This window comes from Mytilus galloprovincialis, chromosome 9, assembly GCF_965363235.1.
Source record: "Mytilus galloprovincialis chromosome 9, xbMytGall1.hap1.1, whole genome shotgun sequence".
NCBI lineage: Eukaryota > Metazoa > Mollusca > Bivalvia > Mytilida > Mytilidae > Mytilus > Mytilus galloprovincialis.
The window spans coordinates 62,367,254-62,385,473 of record NC_134846.1 but is presented as its reverse complement, the minus strand read 5'-3'; the positions used below and the strand labels follow the sequence as shown (position 1 = coordinate 62,385,473).

The 18,220-nt window shown below is 32.2% G+C and overlaps 1 protein-coding gene across 1 annotated transcript; it reads right to left on the bottom strand.

Moving 5' to 3' along the window:
- Positions 1 to 2,962: 2,962 nt before the first annotated feature.
- Positions 2,963 to 13,744, bottom strand: LOC143045550 (acidic mammalian chitinase-like). The gene is made up of 11 exons (XM_076218133.1): positions 13,572 to 13,744; positions 11,248 to 11,422; positions 10,596 to 10,848; positions 10,233 to 10,357; positions 8,820 to 8,943; positions 7,730 to 7,912; positions 7,212 to 7,334; positions 6,126 to 6,411; positions 4,781 to 5,272; positions 3,999 to 4,499; positions 2,963 to 3,438 (listed from the first exon to the last, which is right to left on the bottom strand). The coding sequence occupies exons 1-11, from the start codon at positions 13,624 to 13,626 to the stop codon at positions 3,269 to 3,271; spliced, it is 2,487 nt and encodes an 828-aa protein (XP_076074248.1). The 5' UTR covers positions 13,627 to 13,744; the 3' UTR covers positions 2,963 to 3,268.
- Positions 13,745 to 18,220: the final 4,476 nt, after the last annotated feature.

Sequence of the window (18,220 nt, the reverse complement as noted above, 5' to 3'; positions counted from 1 at the left end):
GAAGAACTAGATGAATAATGTATGACGAAGGACAAACTTCTTTATTTTTTTTTTAAATAAAATTAATTTTTATGAATGGTTATCCCGACATTGTCTTTTGACGTAATTATGCAACTGATTAATATTTTTTGCGTACAAATTAACCACACCGTCTGCATGTTATGTGTGTATCTCGGTGTGTATATGTCAGTCTATAACATCATAGTAATACATGTAAACTTTGACGAGATATGTATGGCTCAACGACCACCAAATAAACTACGATAACATTTTATTTTTTTTATAATTTCCTATACTTCCGTTTTCGGAGAAATAACACCGCTCTCCTTTTTGTCGATTTACATAATCAAGTGAGATTTATTACTAGAATGTTAATTGCAACGAACCTTACGACGGGCCTGACCAATGAAACAGGAACTGTTTACACTTTTGAATCAACGAAATTCATCCCCCGTTTTCCTATCCTTTCTTTGTATTAACATCAGCAAGTGAGATTTATCACTGGAATGTTCCTAACAATGAACCTTATGACGGGTCCGACTATCAAAACAGGAACTGCTTACAAATTCGGCTGCACCGAAGTTCAACTCGCGGATTTTCCTCACCTTTCTTTGTTTTTACATCACCAAGTAAGAATTATCACTAGAATGTTACTCACAATAATCATTATGATAGGTGCACTAATAAAACACGATTTGTTTACAATTCTGGATCATCGGAGTCTATCTTTTCACCAGTTGGGTTTTTGAATTGTTTCAACTTTTGTTGCGGTTTTGATATTTTCTTCATCTTTTATATCCTAAACCGACTCGTTTGCATATGTTTAGGTTTTATCGTGTGTGTGTTTTAATTTAAACAGATTTTACATTTGCCCTGATAGACTGTCTGGATTAAAAATGTCACGAACACATTCTTTTTTATGCATTTCTAATCCAATAGGAATGCAATGGTAAAAACTCAGTCTCGGAAGATGAGTAACTTGTTTAAGCGATCTCCGATTTCCTAATTTGAACATTTTTCAGTTCTAAAATAGTTATCATAATTACCAGGCTTATAATTTAATACGCTAGACTCGCGTTTCGTCTACATATTAAGGTTTATCAGTGAGTTCAGATGAAAACAGTTATAAAGCCAAAGTTTGATCGGCTTGAGCTTGTGATTTTGCCATTTGTTAATGTACTTTTTATTTTTATAACTTTTTTTGTGTGGTAAACAGGTGATAATACATAAATACACAAAAACTATATGTATGATTAAGTGAAAAATGAGTGACATAGTTTTTTTTTTTTGGTTACTGTCCTGTGTTTTTTCTTCTTCTAATTGTCGGATGTCGATTGTTAATAAACTCATCATAGATACCAGGATTAAATTTTGTATTTAAGCCAGGCGCGAGTTTCGTCTTCATAAGACTCATCACTGACGCTCGAATTCTTAAAAAGTTAAAAAGTCCACACAAAGTACGAATTTGAAGAGCATCTAGGACCAAAACTCCTAAAAGTTTTGCCAAATACAGCTTATGTAATCTATTCCTGAGATAGAAAAGCCTTATTATTTCAAAAATTCAAAAGTTTTGTAAACAGTTAATTTATAAATATGACCATATCAATGACAATTCATGTCAGCACAGAAGTGCTAACTACTGGGCTGGTGATACCCTCGGGGAATTAAAACTCCACCAGCAGTTGCATCGACCTAGTTATTGTAAATAAACTCATCATAGATACCAGGATTAAATTTTGTGAGGATCAAAAGGTTTCTTCAGTTTTCAGTATTAACTTTATAGATATTTTATATTTCGTTGATCAGTTTATTGTTAAACAAATTTTGACATATTGTACTAATTTTCACTGACCGTTTTTTAACGATGAGGGACTTAAGTGAAATATTCCACTGATTATTTTTGAAAAGAAGTCCACAACATTTATAACGAATGAAGACTTAGGATCATCCGATAATATAAGAGAGGCGAAAGATACCAAAGGGACGTTAAAACGTAATGTTAGCACTGGATTTTTAATCAGGATAACGTTTCGAATGTTATCATTCATCGAAAAGACGGAGAAGAAAGACCAAAAGAGATGTTAAGGAGCGTTGGAACTTGCCTACAATGACGCGAAAAGATTACACAAATTCTCTAGAAATGGAATTTAAAATATTGCCACGGTATACTGGGAAGTTTATTATGATATGCATTTATTCTTGTCATTTTGATAAATCAAATCAATCAAATCAGATATGAGCGATTAATTATTTTTTTAGATACATGCTTAATGATTTCTAATTAGAAATCAGACCTTATTCTAAGAATACACGTTTGCAAAGAAAAATATATGTGCAATTGATCAAATAATAAATCAGTTTCTTAATTTGACAGATCGACTGTCAATCAAGATTTAAAATGACAAGACAAACAAACGTCAAAGCTGATTTATATCAATATTTGGATTTTTTAAAAAAATTGACTACTTACAAGAAAACTAATATTTTACTATGAAAATGATTAATATAGCTGTGACTAATAATAGCATTAACGATGTACTACTAATAAAATGATAAATAAATGGATATCTATATAAAAGAGGGGCGAAAGATACCAGAGGGACAGTCAAACTCATAGATTGAAAATAAACTGACAACGCCATAGCTTAAAAATTATAGTAAACAAGACACAACATAGGAAACTGAAGACTAAGCAACACGAACCCCACCAAAAACTGGGGGTGATCGCAGGTGCTTCGGAAGGATAAGCAGATCCTGCACCACATGTGTCACCCGTAAAAATTAAAGACACACCATTTGAAGAGCAAACGCCATATGACTCTGGGGAAAGATCCATCATGGATGCTCGATACCAGTTCATTCAGGAAAAAACCAACAACATTAAATACTTATAGCGTAAAAACCTCAAACTGGCCGCCTACTCTTTGAATTTGTTATTATCAGATAAAAAAATAAGACTAGATTTAAAATACCCGTAAATTTTTATTGCACTATTAAACAAGAGATCAACCAACATTTATATAAATAAATAACAATACAGCAACATTAATAAGTTACAAAGCAATATGTAAAAATGAAGTAAAATCCTTAAAATTAATTTTCAAACACCAGCAAACAAATGATCTATATCTTATAATGTAGTGTGTTCATCAAATTGAATGGCAGTAACACCATAATAAGGATTTCAGTTTGACTAGGCCCATGTTTACCAATTGAGGACTTGAGTTTCTACCACAAATCAATATTGGTTCGCACAATTAAAACAGCACTATTCGTCACAATCAACATTTTTTTTCCAATCACAATTCCCTGTTTCAGTATTCCACCACAATGGCGGAGGACAGCTACGTATATATTTTGTAATCCCTACACATGTTATATATTTTAAACAATCTTGTGGATGTGGATAATTCCCAAGAGCCTTCCCAACACAGAAATCTAAAAATAATAAAAAAATAAAAACTACAAGTGCTTTATGTCATTATCAACAATATTCATAAATACAATCTGATATGATACTGACTGATACAAAATGCAAATTATAATAAAATGATATACATGTTGTTTCTGTCAATTTATTTTTTTATGTTATAGTGGTGTCTGTTTTGTTTTGTTAAAATCATTTTTTTGTATAAAAAAAACATATTAGTATATTTTTTAGTGTAAAGATTGCATAATATATAAGCTCGTACAAAATATTCTTCAATAGATATACATTTGTAATTTTAAAATTAATTTACATTTATTGTGGTTTTGGTTTTGCTCATTCTTGAAGGTCATACGGTGACCTATGTTTTCTTATACCTACGTCATGTGGTCTCTGGTGAGCAATTGTCTCATTGGATATCAGACCATATCATCTATCTTTTTGTATTGAAGAAAAAAATAATCCACGCAAAATTTTGTTTGATTTTTTTTGTATAATATTCTTTTAACGTTGTATTCAAAGTGTATTAATAATTTAACTTTTCACAATCTTAAGACTTGGTTGTACATACCTAAAGGTACTGTTTGATGTGACGTCGTTGTAACTAATGGTTGTGACGTTGTCGAAGAATGTATTGTCGTCTGCGTTGGAAATATTGATGGAGATTCAGTAGTTGATTTCGGAGTTGTTATAGTACTGATACTGGATTTTGTGACAGGCGTACTCACACTTGTACGTGATACTGATATATATTGTGTAGTAGAAGTTAAATCTGATGATGTTATTGAAGACATGATGATACTTGTTGGAGGTTTGGTTGTTGTTGTTATTGTTGAAAACTTGAGGGTACTTGTGGGTAAAGGCTCCTGTGTTGTTGACATTGTACTTTTTGCAGAAGTTGTCTGTCTACCACAATCAACATTTCTTGGCCAATCACATATGTTGATGTTAGTATTCCAATAAAGTCCTTGTTGGCATGATCCTTGTACTGCGCCTCCGGGGTAACAGCGATAATACTTGCTACAATCAGCAGGAACTGGATAATAACCGATAGATTTAGACGCACAGAATGCTGCAAGAAGAAATTAGAGATCACAAATTGAATATAAACATCTATATTTCCTAACAAAAGTAAAAGTCATTATTTTATCATGGAATGAAACGTAGCCTTATTTAAAGTTGAAACCTTTAACATCGTACGAGGGTTTCTAGAGTATAAAATTGGCTATCGATTAAAAATCTGATATGATGTACTTAACATTTGTTGATATTAGAGAAACGTTAAGCATATTTTTTGTTTTACCTTATAGAGGAACTGGTGTAAAAATACAAAAAAGTTATTATCTGAATTACCTGTAGGAGATAGATCGACTGTTGGGGTTGTTGAAGTACCAGGCGTCCTTGATGAAGACATTGTATCTTGACTTGAGGTTTGAGATATGGATGTGGAAGTGACGGTTGAACTTTGGGTTGATGAAATGGATGGAGATGGAGCTAATGAACTAGTCGAACTAGTCGAAGGCGATTTTTGAATACTAGACGTCGATGGAAATGACGACGAAGTTGTTGAATCAGACGAAATCGTCGATGTATAAAAGCTGGACGTAACTATTGGTGAAACAGACGATGAAGTTGGAGGAAATGTCGATATTGCCTCAGTTGATGTATCGGTTTGTATGATACAGACTACGTTACTGGGATAATCACAGTATTTTCTATTTGAGTTATACAGTAAATTTGTTGGACAGTTCATGTGGAAAGCTACTCCTCCTTCACAATTATAAAATTTGGAACAATCTTCTGGATCAGCATAGAGTCCACTGATTTTGTCTGAACATTGGAAGCCTGTAAAATGTTTTAAAATTAAGATAAGTCTATTTTTCCATAAGGCTGTAGCAGAAATGATTTGAAAGAGTTAATAGGCTTGTGTCAATTAAAAGTTCGATCTGGTTCAATATGATAAAAAACCATTTGCCTGACAACTTACAAGCTCGTACCTTTAAATAGTTAACCTGATAATATTTATCATACTGTAACAAGAGTCGCTTGAAGATGCTAACATTTGTAACTTCTATGCATATGTCGCATGTAGAAAAAAGACTAGGAACAGAAAATTTGTCAAAGCCTGAGACATTAACCCGAAGAAAGAGCAGACAGCAGCCAATTGCCACGAATGTAAAATATTTCTACCATAAATAGGAGGTTGTATTAAGTGGATTGAAGTTATATATCTGGATTCTTTGAAATTTTTATGAGTGTGTCGGAGACATGGGGTATCCATGATTCTTTTATAATAATTATATCCATCTCTTAGAATGTTCGTATTTTAAGATGGCAATATAAAAAGATACAAATATAAGTCAATTTTTTGCCATATTTCAACTAAATTTCTTTACTAAGAAATGTTGGAAAAAATTTCGAGTGCTTTATTTTTTTCGATTTAATGTTGCTCATTCTATTTAAAAAAAATAATGAAAGAATGAATGAAAAAGAGTCATTTTTTATTATTAAGTAGGATTCTCAATATAATAATTGTGTAGAAGTCTTTTTATGAAATATGTATAGGATATTGATAAGCATTTTTAGATCATTTCAGAATGATGGTGTCAAAAGATTCATTTTAACAATTGTCATTATTTTGCGCTCTGTACAACTATTAATTGTTATCCTTTTTTGTTCATTTTGTTGTACGACGTACCTGAACTTGTTCCTCCCTGTGTCGTTGAACCAGATCCTCCCTGCGTTGTTGAACTAGACCCTCCCTGTTTCGTTGGACCTGATGTTGTCGGCACTGCAGTAAACATTCCAGTTGGGAGTGCAGGAGTTGTAAGCGTCCCACCATTCTCCGCAATAATAAGTCCATCCTTAATTGTATTTAGAAGAGGGAATTTACGATTACTTTTAGAACATGTTTGCCTGAAATCATCAAGAGGTAGAGCCCACACCATGGCACCACCATATCCCTCTGACACCAACCATTCAATCTGTATAAACAATAGAAATATTTTGAATAAATCTGCAGATTTGATGTTCACCATGAAATAAAACACAAAACAGTGCGCTTGCTACAATTAATTTCTATGCTTATTTACCATAACAGGAACTAGTAGCATTGGTCGATATCTGTTATTCAGTATGTTCGTCTCTCCATAGATTTATTATATCAAGATTCAAACTGTATGAACTATAAATTTACAAATAAACGGCAAACATATCAGACTTGATTATTCACTGTACTAAATTTTAAATCAAAGTTTCTTTTTGTTTTGCATTTCATTAGAATATGAATGTCAGCTAAAGCCTTTTGATAAATGTTCTCCAAACTTGTCTAGAATCTATCATAGAGCTTGGCAGATGCATAGCACGTTCTTATTAGAGGCTTCTAACAAAAGGCATGCTATTTTTTTTTCTCTCTATTATGTATATTGGTATTGGTACATGTATATTTAACTTTCATGTCGTAGTTGACTTTATTGCGGACTTAACAAAACACGTTCCATTTTATGATAATTTTTTTTGTGTATAATGAAATGTCTACAACCAATTTCTCTACACTGAAAAATGAACATATTCTAGCCAAGCAATATCACGTCGTCTATTTGCTGTTTAAAAAGTTGTGCACCATACATTCAGTTGAATAAAAAAATGTTTTAACAGCTGAATTTGACAAGGAAATGACAATATAGGCGTTACCCTGCGTTTGTTTTTAAATATTTTGCTACTACTGATTTCATACTTTCATAAAGTTTTCATAAAAGAATAATTAGTCAAACTGAATGCTTACTTTAATTGCAAGACTAACTTCGTCGTCGAAACCAACCCACAATGAACCGTCAGTATAATATGGAACCATCTGTTCACTGTCGTACACTGTCTGGCCTTTACCACTTTCTTGAAGAGCACATATCTGTTACAATAATAAGTTCTATGAGTTATAGTTACATTGTAATTTTTGTTATTATTGTTGATTGGAATTGGAAGATTTTTAACTCTAGACGAAAGAATTCTCTAAATTAAAATAAAATAGAATAAAGACTGGCAAAAGCTGCAAGGAGAATTTTGGTGTAGATTTGTCTTTGTAACATGTGCTTAAAATATGGCGGTGCTGAAAATCAGATTTGTTTCTGGACTTATTGATTTATTGATGTTTTTGTTAGTGGTTAACACAATGGTGCGTGCTCTTTTCAGAAGAAAAAAAAACAAACTTCACGTTCTAATTGGAACAATTAAACCTGTTCTAACAAAATTTACGAATGTTTTTGCAAGAAATAAAGATAATGAAAAAAGTATAAAATGAAATACCTCATAATACGACATGACACCAGCTTCTCTGGTATATTGCCCTTTTCTACCAGGCCCGCTAGCCGCCGCTCCGATACCTGTCTGACTACCAGATAATGTAAATGTTCGTCCATACGTAGCTAAACCAATAATTAATTTTTCTTTCGGTACTCCTGATGAATTCCAGTACTTTGCCACGTAATCCTGAAACCATAAAAATTAAACTGAATTATTTGTTCAATTGTTATAGTCCTCTCTGTACCAGATAAGCAGATTCTTACTCAACCAAGTTTTTGATCTGGAATGTGTTGGATCATATTCAAGTCTTTGACAAAAATCACTAGTTTATACCATGGAAAACCATTCGAGTTGTTACAATACGTGGTGACAAAGTTTTACATAATCTGTAACTCTTATTTATAATCCAACTGTTTAGTGTTACCCGACCAATTTGGGAGAGATCCGTTTGCGCCAAAAATGCGTCCTTTTGCGCCACAACTTTTTTTCTCCAATGCTACGTTTGTGCCACATGTTTTAAAATTACATGGTATCATTTGCGCCAAAAATAAAACATACGTTTGCGCCAATTAGAAGAAAAATTACTTCTCTCCTCATTTATTCGGAATTAGAACCGGCTGTTTAAACGGCAAATGTTTACTTTTCTGAAACATATGTTCTTCTTACTGCTGCTGCATGGGTATCTAATTTAATTTATGTAGTAGCTTGTAAACTTTTCTGAATGAGAAATATGGTTAACAATATTGAGCCCAAATTTACTTATGCACGAGTTTGCATTACAGGTTTAGGGTAGATGTGCTACGTATATTTTGTTTTGGTAGTACGCTTATAAAATATTTTCTCAAAACCAGATTGCTATTTTTTTGGTATTTATAAGCTGGCTTCCAGATCATGTGTCATTTCAAGACTTTATGCAGTAGTTGAAAATTAGCATGCAGAAAAGTGACACATGTACAAATCAGGATATAAATGGTTATCGTGAAGTTAAACTTGATGTAAAATATAAGAAGATCTGTAAAAATAAAATAAAAAAATGTATTGAATATATTGACATCTTAATGAATCCAATCTTTCCGGATATAATTTAGCTTACAATGTTTAAATATCTCTGATCGCCGTACTCATCAGACTTAGGAAATAAAGGGCTGTTATGTCCCGTAGTAGATTGCCAGGATCCATGAAGGTCATAAGACATAATGTTGATAAAATCCATGTACCTATAAAAATAAATAAACATAGTAAACATGCAACATGATATTGATAATTATCATATACTTAGACTAAATAACATATGATTTTTACTGTATGATAATAGCATTAAATTAACGTAAATCCCATATTTTTCGAATTGGTGCTTAGCGGGCTGATATGAAAAGTTTATCTCATTCTTCTGTTGTTATCACATGCCTTTCCGTAACGTTATCGCATGGCATTCCGGTGATACTCGGCAAATTCCGGAAAATACACCTAAATGTTACGTTTTCAATGAAAAACATTACAAAGTAGTGTACAAAACAATTATTTGGATACTGGAAAGTATATTCTGTAAAATAATAATAATAAAAAAAAACAGGGGAAAAAAAACCCAAACAAATTATCATATATATGCATTTTTTGTAAAGCTTCAAACAATTTAGAAAATTACTTTAAAAAAAGTTTACTTTTCCAAACTGTTCATTATCTTCATTGTTGAATTTTTGTCGATACTTCCATATTAAAATGTTTTCTTCTCTGTTGATTCATTATATATAGGATAGAAAGATTTCATATCGAATGTACTAAAGTGGTCCAACGTGCGTGAACTTTCCCTCTTTGAACTTCTTTTTGGGAACCACGTAAAAGGATCAATATATGAATCTGTTATTCTGAATTTTTCTCCATTGTTGAAGCATATGATAAAAAGATCATGACATGTCAATTTTCATATCGCTTGTATTATCAGCCCTCGGTCAATATCAGCCCTCGAGACATGCGGCTCATGGGCTGATATTGAATCTAGGGCTGATAATACATGCGATATGAAAAATGCCATGTAATAATCTGATAGTATTGAATAGAATGTAGAATTGAATTAGTCCTCAACATAATAAGATATACCACAACATAGAAAACTAATGTTCTGAACACAATTTGATCCGCATACCCTTACTGAGCACCTGATCACACCACGTTATTAGTGGAGTTCGTGTTGCTTAGTCTTTAGCTTTCTATGTTGTGTCTTTTCTTTTGCTTTTTTATCCATGGCGTTGTCAGTTTATTTTCGATCTATGAGTTTGAATGTCCCTCTGGTATCTTTCCTCCTTTTTTAATGAATACATTGTACTGAATGCAAGGAAACAATTTGGCAAAACGCATATAAAGAAAACAAAATAACAGAAAGAAGTCCACACAAAATCAAGCGAAACGTATTGGGATCTCAACACACAATATCTGTGGTCTAGTGTTTATACTTAATCTTGGTAATCGTGATACTAAAATGATATACATGTATGTATATAAAGCTTACTGTGCCATTGTGGGGATATCATAGGCGGTATCGACAGTGTATTTTCCCGCAGCCACTGCAGCAGTCAGAAGGAGACACACTAATCCAGAGGTCTGTGACTCTGCATCGAAAGCTTCTTTAATTTCCTGTCAAGTAATGATTAATAACATATATAATCTAAAATAATAATTACGAACAAATATGAACACGACTCAGAAAGTGAGGAAGCGTTAATGAGACTCAATATTACAAAAATAACGGTTAGTGCACAAGTACACAAATAAGGTGGCTCAACGTGTATCAAGAAGTATATTCTGTGCATTTAATTTTCATTTTTGTATTGAAACTTTATACAATCCACTACGTACATGAAAATAGATATACCTTAACTAGTAATCCAAAGTTGACTTTGTCTTGCGGTTGACCACCTCTGTTTGCCGGATACTCCCAGTCTATATCTAATCCATCGAAATTATATTTTCTCAGGTACTGTATGGCTGAACTTATAAATTCTGCCCTTGAATCTTGGGTGCTGACCATCTGAGAATACACTACACTGCCAGCGGTCCATCCACCTAGGGCTAGTAATGTTTTTAATGATGGATTTTGTCGTTTCAAATCATTTAGCTGAGAATACCTGTCATAGATATAGAAATTTTAAAATACAAATGATTTCTTCCGCTTTATTTCATAATCTTAATATCCTATTTCGAGGTTACTTAAGGGAACTTTATTCATTTCTTTGAAAAACACATTTGAATCTTATATTGAACAAAATAAATTTATAAACACAGTAGTTTACCAAATTAAACGGATTGTTTCAATTTTGAATTTATCTATAAATCCGAATATTTGAGTTTTAAAGTATGGATGATTTCGATGACAATTCCTGTACTTTTAACACCGTCTTGTATGTTTCAGCGACATATTCAATCTGTATTTGATATTCACCAACAAATTAATACCAGTCTATACTTTTTCCCTTGAAAAAAGATCAATCAAACTCATTAGTTAAATGATGTTAACTAAATCTTACAGTTCATAATCATTGTACTCTAGTTTCTGTATCAAGTTGCCATTGAGTTTGCCAAATGCATAGATAATATGTGTACACAAGAAAGGATCTATATCGCTGGGGAGGAACTTCCCATTGCCAAGTCTGTACTGCGACCAATTAGTGTAGTAACATACTCTCTTGTATTCTGTGGATTCTAAAAAAGGAAATAAATATATTGTTCATACAGAGGATAAACATCTTTTTTGAGATAAAAAAAAAGGAAGGTAAAGGAATGATAAAAAGACGATATTGCAGATTTATAGTTTCAATAATTACTTTTTTATAATTCAAGGAGGCTACAAGAGCGAAAACAATAAGATTAGAAAATCAAATTAAAATGGAGAGGACTTTCATTAAAGTTGTACGGCCAATATCTTATATGTGCCTTAAACTCAAATTTAGAACAATGTTTTTAAATGCATGCATATTTTGAGACATGTTCGCTTCACCAACATTTTCTTTTTAAGTGTTTACCAATAGTCACAATACCACAGCTTTATGTTTGTACTTGAGGTTCTAACATCACTATTTTTTTTCTTCACATGAACGTTTATTTTTCAAATAATACATAGAGATGACAAAAACTGCAAATATGTAATTTGACTTATCTTTAGTATGCATCAAAAAATGTATCGCAAATCTCGAATTCACATGAAGGTAATTTTAAAATGTACATGAATTAAGATATCTTTTATCGCAAGTTTTTATAATTTTTTTTTTATCAAATGTGTCACCGGACGTATAATATGTTCACGCTCATGCATATTCAAGTCATTAAACTGTCACGTGTATGTTATATAGCTTTTTAGGTCTTAGAACATCCTGGTTAGATCAAAGTATCAGTTCACTGTTTATTTTCTTCAAATTAACTTAACGGATGCTTGTGGGTCTATTTTGTTATCAACCCAAATATAAATTATACTGTTATATAATTGTAAATACATGTAGTATAAATTCAAATTGTTTCAAAATAAATAATTGCCGTTCTAATCGAGAGTATATACATATGGATGCACTGAATTTTATTTCAGATTAAAACATTTTACACTTGTCATTTTGGGGCCCTTTATAGCTTGCTGTTCAGTGTGTGCCAAAGCGCAGTGTTGAAGGTCGTACTTTGACCTATAATGGTTTACTTTTTAAAAATTGTGACTTTGATGGAGAGTTGTCTTATTGGCACTCATACTTCATCTTCCTACATCTATATATGGATGTATTACTGCGGCGTATTTAAACATACCTTGTTTTAAAATATTCAGGTCCGGGCGTCCCTAATAAAGGTAAATCCAGAACAGCACGAAATGTGATGTATTTATTAACTTTTCTTATATGAAAAAGGGTTAGAATTTTGGACATTTAAAACATGATCTTTTACAATTCGTTCATTGTCTTTTGGGGTATTTATTAAGTAGAATAAAGCTAAAATGTATCTGAATTCAATGTTATTGGATACATATATTCTTTGGTACAATATTTACAATCCAGTGACCCACTTTTATTCCAAAATCAAGCCTATTACCATCCTCCAATATGAACCTCAATACTTTTGAAATATTCAGACGTTCTCTTTATACATGTACATGTTATATTTTAGTATGGTAACCATAATACACATCTAACGGTTCACAAAATGTTAAAAGTTATATTATATACTTTGATTATGTAATATTAAAACCTTTTATTCTCTTAACAATGTATTAGCCTTCCTGGTTTGGTTAAGATATTGATATTTTTACTGTCAACGCTGCATTTAATGTTAAAAGACAAATTATATATATGACCTGTAAGGTGTAAAGACGACCTGTCTCTGTATATATTAACACAATCCCCGAGGGTCGATGTTATCACAAATAACTACATATCTCCTCTTATTTCTTAGTTTGCATTATGAGATAAAGTAGACAGTAGAAAAAATCGTCTTCTTCATATCCACGTTTTCAAACAATTTCTTAACATATCCGATCAAAGACTAATGTTTATGATATACTAGTACAAAATGTATGTTGAACAATGTTTTTTCTATTTATATAAATTTCCTTTTTAAATCAATGGTCAATGAGGAGAGTGGATTCAACAACTGCATGATATGCATATAATATTATATCTGCTACCGAGTCTGTTACTATTCCTGTGATGTTTAATGAATTATTTTATTCTTGATAATTTTATGTATTCCATCAAATCCATTGGGGTATAATTGTGCGTATGAATAAATAAATGAATTAAAGATAAAATGAACCTCAGGAAAGTAAGATTGTGATATTAAATCGAGAAAAATATAATACAAGTGCTTTAATACATACCTGCTATGTAATATGATAAAGATACCAGAACGAATACTAGCCTCGGAATGCTCATTGTCAGTATTTTGTTAATCTTACTGTGGATAACTGAGCTTCGGCAGTTTTTATATCCCCAATTTGTATCAAGTTTCCGGTTGGACTGTTACACATTCCCTAAAGCTCACCCATGACTACATCTATATATTTATCATTTTAATTGTTCGTTTTATTTTTTATATCACTACGACCGTGTTTCAATTATTATTTATTTTTCCGGTATTTGAAATATTTAAAGTCGTAGTTTATTGTTAGTAAACATGACTGGTCAAACAATGCGTCATCAACTTGTTTACATAGTGCACTGGTCATTATGATATGCAGTGTCTTTGTGCTTCCATTTTAAGTACTAAGACGTAATACTTTGCAGGATTTTTAACAGTTGAAAGACTTTAAATGAAATATAATAGTATGGGCATGACTGATTTATTTATTTCTAGTGTTTAAAATACGTCAATACGACCTTATCTCCTTTGTTGAAGTGAACTTACATTTATGAATGAAAATACGTTAGTTCTGTACTTTTTAAAGGACACATTTGTAAAGAACGATAAATATTATACACAATGAAAACAGACGAAAAAACAGAATTAGAAGTTATGTTAGTACGTTTTTAGTTCCTGTGTCCAAAGGCCTTTATAAGCTAATGACCTTGCTTTTCATCTGTGGTCCGTTCACCCATTTGTTGACTGTGCAAATTTCTATCATCTTTCAAACTATCAAAATTAACCGAAACATACCTTTTCTTTGGAAATAACATAATTTCATTTCTTTGAGAGAAAGAAAGAAAGGAGTAATGTTTGAATGGGTCTTAAGATATTAAAGAGTTTTAATCAGCTTAAACAATTTAAAAAATTTGACAAATTTGCCTTCGGAGCCTACACTATACTCTTACGGAGAGATTTTTTTACATAGCGTAATGTCTATAATATACAACTATTTATGATCCATATTATGACCTTTTTGATACTTTATTCTAAAGTTACCATTCAAGTCTTATGTCTTTTTAAGCATATTAAATTCTTATATTTAGTATAAAAAACAATTTTGTCATGTTTTTTGTTTTTAAATTTTTGACTTTTTCTATAGAATCGAAAAGTTCTTAAATTTCTTCCAAAGTCATTTTATATAGTCATGGTCACTTTCTGATATAAACAGACGACAGTAAAATCACAAAAATACTGAACTCCTAGGAAAATTTAAAACGGAAAGTCCCTAATCAAATGGCAAAATCAAATGATAAAACACATCAAACGAATGGACAACAACTGTCATATTCCAGACTTGGTACAGACATTTTGAAATGTACAGAAAAAAGACCTAACAGTAAAAGTAATATTAATAATGGAAGAAAGGCAAATGAAAGTAGAATATAACACGTTGTTAAGATGATAAACAACATCAGTTCGTATAACTATACATCAAGACCATAATGTATTATTTGTGACGTTAATACGGTATTTTTATCAACAAGGTCTTGGTACCTTCCGATGAGCTTTTTTTTTACTAAAAGAACGAGAATTTCTTTGACATACCCCTGGTTCATTAACTTTCTGTTCAGACACTGGTGATGTTTTACAAAGTCTGAGTAGGAGCTGCAAGCTCTTGAATATCGAATAAGTTGGGAAATGTATATCCCATAAGCAGGTGAAGTTGATAATTGTTAAGGTGAGGGAAATTGAAATGATCATAGATTCTGGTATTGAGGTGACTGTGTATGTCAAATTTGAGGTATATTAAAGTCTAAAAATGAGGCGGGGGAAGCCGTGTCTGTTGTTTCTTTAATTTCTAGTTTTGGGGGATATATTAATGGAACCCAATCAGAAAAGTTCAGATCATCATCAATATATCTGAATGTGAAATAAAAAAATCTGGCTTCTTTGATCTTCTTGTTTTTGACAAGTGTCTGAAGGAACTCCGATTCATATGAAAATAAGAAAAGGTCGACAAGGAGAGGCGTGCTGTTTGTTCCCATAGGAATGCCGACAATTTGTTGAATAAGTCTACATAAAAAAATCAACAAATATGTTGTCGATAAGAAACTCCAGCATACTGATCACTTGTTCCTCAGTGTAGCATGTTTTACCCTTTCGTTCACTTTTAACAAAATATGCCTTATGATATCCCAAAGTAATAAATTTATAGCGTATGTTTCCATTTTTATGTTGAAAGGCATTGTGGATTATTTCTTTCAGGCGATATTTCAATTTCACCTGGGGAATGGTGGTGTATAGGGTTGAAAAATAAAAAAGTTCTGATAGAACTAATTTCAGAAAAAGACTTCATTAGAAATGTTTAAGAATCCACATATATGGTTAATACCACTACAAGAGTAAACAGCTTCGCAGTATTTCTGAAGACCCTCCTTCACTGCGGACAGAATTTTAGTCAATCTAATGTACAATTCTTTGGAGGGACATGCAGATGAGCCGGCAATGTACCGTTGTTTGTACGGAATATTGTGAAGCTTAGGTATCTAATACAAACAAGGTAAGTCCTCTGATTTGTTGTTCAAAGTAATGTTCATTGCAGCCATGAAGGACTTATAGTTTGCCAACATCTCATCCTTGTAAAATGATATGTCTTTGTATGTGGGATTACCTGAATGCTCATTTATTCCTAAATCTTTTACAAGACATTCGTAGTAATACGATTTACATACAAAGACAATATTATTTCACAGGAACAACCACATACTTATCATGAAGAGATGATAAACATTTCACGGCCTCTTTGTCTCTTGAAACGGACTTAAGTCAATCATTCACACAGTTTTTCAACTTATGAATGTGACGTTTTATCAGAGACCTGCTAGTTTTGACCCATTCTGACAAAGTGACCAGTTCAACTTCTTTTTGTTTAGCACATGCTCTCGCGTAGTCCTCAATGGAATCCATAATTATTTTGAAGTTATGGTTCCAATTGATGTGTTGGGGTTCTCTAAACTTTCGGAGATTTTCATGTTGAATTATGTTAAGATCCCCAGTAACAACATGGCCAGAGGGGCTGTAATTATCAGGCGAGTTGGAACAGTCACGTGTCAGAGTTTTTTTTTATTTAGGTATTGTTCTAAGTCAAGGTCTTGCAATGTTAGTTTACAGTTAAATACTTTGGGTGCAATGGTTTTGGTGTAACTGTAGGATACTATAGGAACAGACTAATTTTGAAAATTAATAGTTTTATATGGCATTGCAGTCCCTAATTCCTTATCCAGAAATGTTTTCTATCTTTACGCAAAAGAGTACTTAGATAAATTTTCTTGATGATGCGTACTTTCATAGATAAAGAAGGATCATGGTCCGGTTGATTAAAATGGTTATAAAGAATCCTTAATTACGGATCTTTATTATCAGACCGGTATTGATTCATTCTTTTTCGCAAAGTTTGTCGAGTTTTACCAACATAAAACCAGGTTTAATCCACCATTTTCTACACAGGCAAAATTAGCTCACATGAATTTCACATCAATCTCACGTGAAATTCACATGAAAAATTTCACGTGAGATTCACCTCAATCGAGCTTATACATGAAACTCACGTGAAAATTTTCATGTGAATTTCACGTGAATTGAGATTCACATGATTCTGATGTGAAATTTTTCACATGAATTTCACGTGAAATTTCCAAAAAAAAAATTGATATTTTTCATGATTTTAATTAAATTTGAAAATTTATATGTTATTTGAATTACTCTATTTTAAAAATTCATGTGAATTTCACATGAAAAATTTTACGTGATTTTCATGTGAAATTCACATGAGTTTCACATGAGAATCACGTGAAACTCACAAAAATTGTTTTCACGTGAGTTTCACGTTTAAGCTCGTTTGAGGTGAAATTGATGTGAATTTCACGTGAGATTCACATGAATTTAAATTCACGTGAAATTGATGTGAGTGAAATTTGCCTGTGTACATCTGAAAAAACCTGTAGCAAGTCAGATATATGACAGTTGTTGTCCATTCGTTTTTGATGTGTTTTGTCATTTGATTTTGCCATGTGATTAGAGACTTTCCGATTGAATTTTCCTCGGTGTTCAGTATATTTGTGATTTTACTTTTTCCACACAAAGTACATTCGATTCCGTATACGACATTTTCCGTGGAACAGTATAGTCAAAATATGTGTACAGCAGTCATCACCGTGTCACAATCTCAAAACAAACAGATATTTAACAAAAAAGCACAAAAACCATCTATCAAATTTAAAAACCACATGCATTGCTTCACGTGTTTGACGTTATAAAAAACGTCACAGAGGATAAATTGAGGATCTTTATTATCAGACAGTTGTTGATTCATTCTTTTACGTAAAGTTTGTCGAGTTTCACCAACATAAAGTAGTCCACACAAAGTACATTCGATTCCGTATACGACATTGTCCGTGGAACAGTCCAGAGGCTCGAAAAATTTAGTATAATATGTTTTAGATGTTAAGAGAGCTACCATTTGATTTTAGGGGTGGGGGGGGGGGGGGGTGGGGAGGGGGCTAGGATGAAAATTGAAAAAATAGGCAGGACAGGAGTTTTGAGTAAAAAAAAAAGGCAGGATGAGACACTTGCAAAAAAAAAGTCAGGACGACAATTTAGGTAAAAAAGTCAGGATAAACTAAA

Coding starts and splice junctions, on each gene's coding strand:
- LOC143045550 (XM_076218133.1), bottom strand. CDS start 13,626: ATGAGCATTCCGAGGCTAGTATTCGTTCTGGTATCTTTATCATATTAC. Junction 10,849..11,247: donor GAGTACAATGATTATGAACT/GTAAGATTTAGT, acceptor TATCTATGACAG/GTATTCTCAGCTAAATGATT. Junction 10,358..10,595: donor ACTTTGGATTACTAGTTAAG/GTATATCTATTT, acceptor ATTACTTGACAG/GAAATTAAAGAAGCTTTCGA.